General features: G+C 43.2%; 1 protein-coding gene across 1 annotated transcript; it reads right to left on the bottom strand.

The window, feature by feature from the left end:
- Positions 1-307: 307 nt before the first annotated feature.
- LOC309552545 (acrosin-like) lies at positions 308-5,899 on the bottom strand (the record flags this gene model as incomplete). The annotated part of the gene is made up of 3 exons (XM_082253500.1): positions 5,736-5,899; positions 3,794-3,939; positions 308-532 (listed from the first exon to the last, which is right to left on the bottom strand). The coding sequence occupies exons 1-3, from the start codon at positions 5,794-5,796 to the stop codon at positions 308-310; spliced, it is 432 nt and encodes a 143-aa protein (XP_082109626.1). The 5' UTR covers positions 5,797-5,899.
- Between the last annotated feature and the right edge of the window lie 772 nt (positions 5,900-6,671).

Genomic DNA, 6,671 nt, shown 5'->3' with positions numbered 1-6,671 from the left:
AAAAGTCACCATTTACTCTGGACTGTTCATTTATCTAATTTTATTGTTGATTGTGATTTATTTATTTCTTAATTTTATTATTTATATAACCAGTCACTTATGCACTTTATGACACTGTTTTAATTATTTATTGGGAATTTTGATGATCCACGTATATATATATTTTTATTGTTACCAATTCATGACATACCTGCTGTTTATCTATGCACATTTATCTTAAGAATTGGAATGGATATTGCTACCCATTAATTTACATCACAGCAAGTGCTGTATTTGGTCTGAATAGACCATTCACCTTTTATGTTATCTAAATTGGAACTAAATTGGAAGTGGCGCCTAATGTAGGTTGCATTTTCTGCTGAGCAGGGCAACAACTTACTTTAGCAGAAATCCACTTCAAAAAATGCTGGGTACTGGCATAGACACCCGGCCGTTGTTTGCGGGCACAACCAGAACCCCAGCTCGTGACACCAACTACAAAGTACTTTGAAGTTGTTTTATCCAAACACATGAGTGGTCCTCCACTGTCTCCCTGTAATTAGAAGAAAATAATATTAGTCTATAATATTCACATAAAATAGCAAGTACCAGAATCTGAGCAGAGGCCCCATAAAATCTTTTGAGGGGAACTCAAGTAAATGTGTTCAATGTGCTACAATTCACTGAGTATTCCAGAGAATTCTTCCCGGCTCTTATGTCATACAAGATACTGCAAAGACTGTCAGAGCACATGCATAGTTGGCAACATTCTCAAAAAATTTATAGGGACACTTTTTTTTGCCTGTAGGCAGAGAATTTTTTTAAATTAGGGGGTGGGGCATTAATTTGCAGGCGTGGTCTAGATGTAGTAGAAAAATGTAATGTGCGTAGCGCACCGCAGTTAAAAATGGGTGTGGAGTGTGGTTAAATAGTGTTTGAAATGAAAGAGGGATGGAGGGAAAGAGAGTGAGAGAGAAAGGAAGAGGCAATGAGGGGGGAGAGGTGGATGAGGGAGAGAGGGGGGGGAAGAGGGAGAGAGAGAGAGGGAGTAAGAGGGGGAGAGGGAGTAAGAGAGGGAGAGGAGGAGGGGGAGAGAGAGAGAGAGGGAGGGAGGGGAGAGAGAAGGAGGGAGAGAGGACATAATACAAGAGATGGTCAGAGACTGCGGACATAATGCAAGAGATGGTCATAGACCGTGGACGTACTACAAGAGATGGGGTCAGAGACTAAGGGTAAAAGGTTCAGGAAAGTGTTGTACAGGGTAAAAGGTTCAGGAAAGTGTTGTACATGGTGCAAGGTTCAGGAATTAGTTAAATTGCAAAGACACCAATTAGTTAAAAATTTCACACTAAGCTTAAAATCTTGATTAGCAGCATACAGGAGCCGAGGGAAGAATGGCGGCATCAGATGGAACATAAATGAGTGCAGCAGAGCAGAACATGCAGCAGGGGGCAGCTGCAATGAGAGTGATTGGAGCTGTCAAATTAAAGCACTGATGTCGGGAATGAGCGGGGCTGATATGCGGGGCTCCGCCTCTTTGTTCTGTGCATAGACAAATAGCTGGCAGCGGCGGTGTGTATACAGTGCTGGCCGGGGAGGAAGGTGGCAGGGGGTGGGACCAATTGTAACTTTTGTATGTGCACCCACAGCGGTGTATAATTTAGGTGTATTATACACCACTGTGGATGCACATACAGTAGTTACAACTGGTCCAGCCCCCTGCCACCTTCCTCCCCAGCTAGCGACTGTTTGTCTATGAACTGGACAGAGGGGTGGAGCCCCACATATCGGCCCTGCCCACCCTGACATCAGCGCTTCATTTTGACAGCTCCACTCACTCTCAGTGTGGCCGCCCCTGACTTGCCCACCAATCACTGGATGCATGATAAATGTTATATTGCTGAAGTATGTAGCCCCGAGTTCCCGGCCAACCCCAGCCCTTGGGACTCGGGGCTAATAATTGTTTATTTTTTGAGATTCTCCCCGAAACAAAAGCAGGACAAAGACTCCCCGGGACATCAGTCAGTTTCCCAATGTCCCGGGAAATCCGTGAGTGTTGGCAACTATGCACATGGCCTGTGGCTTCCACTGGCTGCTGCTAGGACATTGGCTCACATCAGAGCAGGGGAGAGCAGCTGCGAGTCTGTAGGACACAGAGCCTGCTAGAAGTGTCAAAGCTGAATAAAAGGAGAGGTTCTTTTTGCAGCACAGTGGGGGCAAGAAGGGGCAACAAAAGAAGCCTGAGTATTTCTATGTTAGTTATTCTCTTTGGCATGTGTAACTCCTTATGCATCAAGTTCAAAAAGCCTTTAGTGGTCAAGCAGATAACTGAAGGACAATTAAATAGTATCTAACTTTGGAAATATAAGGGGTGCTATGAACAAAATTCTTCTGAAAATGCTGGTTACCTGAATGTGGCTACTTCAAATTCTGAGTCACAGCCCCAGAAGCATATAGTAACTTAAAATTGGCAAGAATTTAGAAATGCTTATCTCCATAATTATTTCAAGTCAGTGATTCAAAAGGTATTAACCACTTGCCGACCGCCCCACGCAGATTTACTGCAGCAGGGCAGCTCAGCTGCGCATAATCACAATTATGTACAAGCAGTTTTGGCGATGCATGCGCGCAGCCGGAGCCGCGCTCCCACTGTGATTAGACACAGCGGGAGGCAGACCGCGGAAGGAGCGGGCTCGATCGCCGCCGCCACCCGCAATCTTCGGCAATACGGACAGGAGAGCCGTCTTGTATGTAAACGATGCAAGACAGCTCTCCTGTCAGAGAGCCAGGGAAAGATAGTTTGATTCAGCTAAACTGAACCACTGATCTCTCTCTGCCTCTGTTAAATCCCCAAAACAGTTAGAAAGCACATATAGGGAACACACATCACTTTGATCATCCCCAGTGTTAACCCCTTCCCTACCAATGTCATTATTACAGTAACAGTGCATATTTTTAGCACTGATTACTGTAGTAATGTCACTGGTCCCACCAAAAGTGTCAAAGATTTCAGTTAGGGGTCCGATCTGTCCGCCGCAATGTCACAGTCCCGCTAAAAATCGCAGATCGCGGCCATTACTAGTAAAAAATATTAAAAAAAAAAAATAAAAAAAAATGACATCTTTGCTCTATTTTTTAGATGCGATAACTTTTGCGCAAACCAATTATTATATGCTTTTTGGGATTTCTTTTACCAAAAAAATGTAGCAGAATAAAAATTAGCCTAAACTGATAAAAAAATATAAAAAAATCAAATTTTTTTTTTTATTGGGAACGTTTTATAGCAGAAAGTAGAAAATATTGGTGTGCTTTCAAAATTGACACTCTTTTTGTTTATAGCGCGATAATGAAAAAATGCAGAGGTGATCAAATACCACCAAAAGAAAGCTCTATTTGTGGGAAAGAAAATACATCAATTGTATTTGGGTATGGCGTCGCACGACCGTGCAATTGTCAGTTAAAGCAACACTTTAAAGCAAAGTGCAGAATCGCAAAAAAATGGCCTGGTCCACCTTCCGGGGCTGAAGTGGTTAATGCCAGTGCATGAGCATAAAAGTAGCATCATTTTCAGGAAAGGACAACAGAAGTCTATATCCTTTTCTCATTAAATGCTTCCTTTAAGCACATTGCTCTATTTTAATTTAGCCTTTTCTACACCTATAAGCTACTTCTTTCTAAAATCTATGTATTGCAAGGAGACTATATGCATTTGTATAGTATATCCAACCATGGAAAATAATATGAATGTATATAATGTTCCTATGTATAAAACAGGCATTGTTTGAAAAAATGTATATATTATTTTAGAACTTACTTGGCAGGAGTCAATTCCTCCCTTTTGATATCCAGCGCACAGGTGTTGTTCAGAGATGCGGTCTTTGTACCAGCCTGCGCTGTTACAGGTTTCACGGTCAATCCTTGACACTTTGGCCTCCTGTAGTATATCCGCTGTTTTGTCAGCTGTAAAGAAAACAATAAAAATAATATAAATATGCACACTATACAGCCATATGCAAGATAAGAGAAGTGAAGTACTGTAACGCACATTGTATAAACCTTGCAATGCCAGCATAAGGGTCCTTTCACACGGCCGCTCCGCTGCTTTCCGTGTGTCCGCAAATCATCCTATTTTTTTGCGGATGATTTGCGGACATCAATGTAAGTGAATGGCACTGCGGATGTCAGCGGAATACCATCCGCTGACATCCGATTTTCCTCCTTTCAGTTCTGTTCCGTTTTTTGGAACGGAACAGAACCCCATTTTTCCATCCGTGTAAAAAACGGAAAGGAAGGAAAATCGGATGTCAGCGGTGTCATGCGCTGACATCCGCAGTGCCATATACTTACATTAGGTCCGCATATCATCTGCAAACGGATGGGATGATATGCGGGCACACGGAGCGGATGACACAAATGTCATCCGCTCCGTGGAAAAAAAAAAAAAAAAGTCCCGCAGCGGACCTTTCACACGGAGCGGCCGTGTAAAAGGAGCCTAACAAAAAGCAGATACCAGAAAGTGCCTATGTATAGATTTTCTTTTTTCCTAAGGGCCCTTTCACACGGGCGATGACCATCTGCTGACATCCGATTTTCTTCCTTTTAGTTCTGTTCCGTTTTTTGGAACGGAACAGAACCCTATTTTTGTTCCGTTTAAAAAACGGAACGGATGCAAAATTGGTTGTCAGCGGTGTCATCCGCTGACATCCGCAATGCCCATAGACATACATTATGTCCGTATATCATCCGCAAATGGATGGGATGATATGCGGACATACGGAGCGGATGACACAAGTGTCATCCGCTCCGTGAAAAAAAAAAAAAAAAAGTGCCGGAGTGGATCGCAATGCGGTCCGCTCCGTGTGAAAGAGCCCTAAGTGTTCTCCTCGGTGCCCCAACTGGCAGTCATCAGCTTTAAATTTGGAGCTTTAGCAGGCTTTTTTGGCCTATATAATAGCTAATATAAGACAATATTCTAGAGATGGAGCTGAAATACTTATTTGCACTCGAGAGGAAATGTAGGAACCCAGAACAGCTCTCTTTTGTGCCTTCTTTTACATTGTTATGTTTGCTTTGCAAGGATAATACCAGGACAGGTTCATTAACCTCCCTGGCAGGTTGATTGTTTCCGATTTTAGGTGCTGAAAGCAGTACCATTATTTTGCTAGTAATTCTTAAGGACGAGCAGCCCAAGCCAACTATTTATATATGATTTTTTTTTTACTGTGCGTTCTTCTTTATAACATCTCGGGTATGATAAAGTTTGAAACACAAAATCATAAATTATAATATAATAAATAACTATAAATAAGTTAAAGTATATATATATATATATATATATATATATATATATAAAATACAGTAAAACTGCAGGAGATGGCACTGGGGGGCAAACTAATGTCAATTTATTTTATTTTGTAATGTAATCCAATAGGATTACAATATATCAGTGTGTTTGTGTGTTTTACTTTTCAAATTTGCCGCCTGTTCCACCCCCCTGCGAGTGTCACGTCGCAGGAGATGGAAGCCGGGGCTCACGGCATCGGGCGGAAGATCCCGCCGCCTTATGCTGCGGGGAAACACATCGCGGGATCCCGGGGACAAGGTAAGTACCCTCTACCAGGATCCAGCTATGCTCCCTGGCGGAACCCCGAGTGTGGCTCGGGGTTACCGCTAATGGCACTGAAATTTCACCCCGAGCCACACTAGGGAATACCGCTAAGGAGGTTAAGGAGTTCATGAGTGCACACAAAACTTACCTTTCTCAGACATTAGTCCCCAACCAGTTATGTAGCATGTGGTCATGCTGGAGATGTCCATGGTTCTGCTGGGTAAACAGGCTGGCTGAACGAAGTCGTTGTATACTACGGGTGAGTTGAGCTGTATGAGGGCAACATCATTGATCTTTAATTGCCCATTATATCTTTTATGCAGGGTGTACGTTTCGACTTGTCTTATCTGCACACCCTTGCCAAGCTGTGATAGTTGGTGACCTCCTATCACAATCCTCCATTTGGTCACAAAGCTATAAAATAAAAATAATAAAATCATGTTAAAAAAGGACTGCAAGAAGATGGCGCACAAACAATGTAACATTATGTAACTGCCACAGTATATGTCAAGAGATGAATATGATATATATATATATATATATATATATATATATATAGTTGTAGCACCCTCCTAGGTAGGTGCTAGGTAGGTAAAGCCTAGTAGCTCCTTCTGCTTATCAGGGGAGCCTGATCATTAGTTAGGCCTGCTCATGTGTTCCATGTGTGATTCATTTGGGCTGAGGGAGTGTCCCCACTGCATCCAATGGAGAGATACGTTGGACAGTGGAGGAAACCCAGCCAATGACACACACAGGCTTAGATACCGTCCCATGGGTTTGGCACAGAATGTGGTGCATCATGGGATAGGGTATAAAAGCCAGGAGCACATGAGGCAGGAGGTCTTATGGCAGGAAGCCAGGTCCCAGAAGGAGGGTAACGACTGTCTCTCCTTCTGTTTGCTGAGGATGATGGTCACAGGCAGTCGGCCTTGTGGACCAGGAGTGTGGTGCTGAATTCGGAGGTCAAGGAATGCTGACTGGTGGAGGTGAAGGCAGAGCAACCATGGGAAAAACAGTGTCTGTGAGTACCAGGAAGCTTGCCAGGGGTCTGCCCAGGAAGGGGACCACTCCAGTGGATAGAGTC

This window comes from Pelophylax lessonae, assembly GCF_965119305.1.
Source record: "Pelophylax lessonae genome assembly, chromosome: 4".
In the NCBI taxonomy this organism is placed as follows: domain Eukaryota; kingdom Metazoa; phylum Chordata; class Amphibia; order Anura; family Ranidae; genus Pelophylax; species Pelophylax lessonae.
The sequence above is the reverse complement of the archived record's forward strand: the minus strand, read 5'-3'. Positions and strand labels throughout refer to the sequence as shown.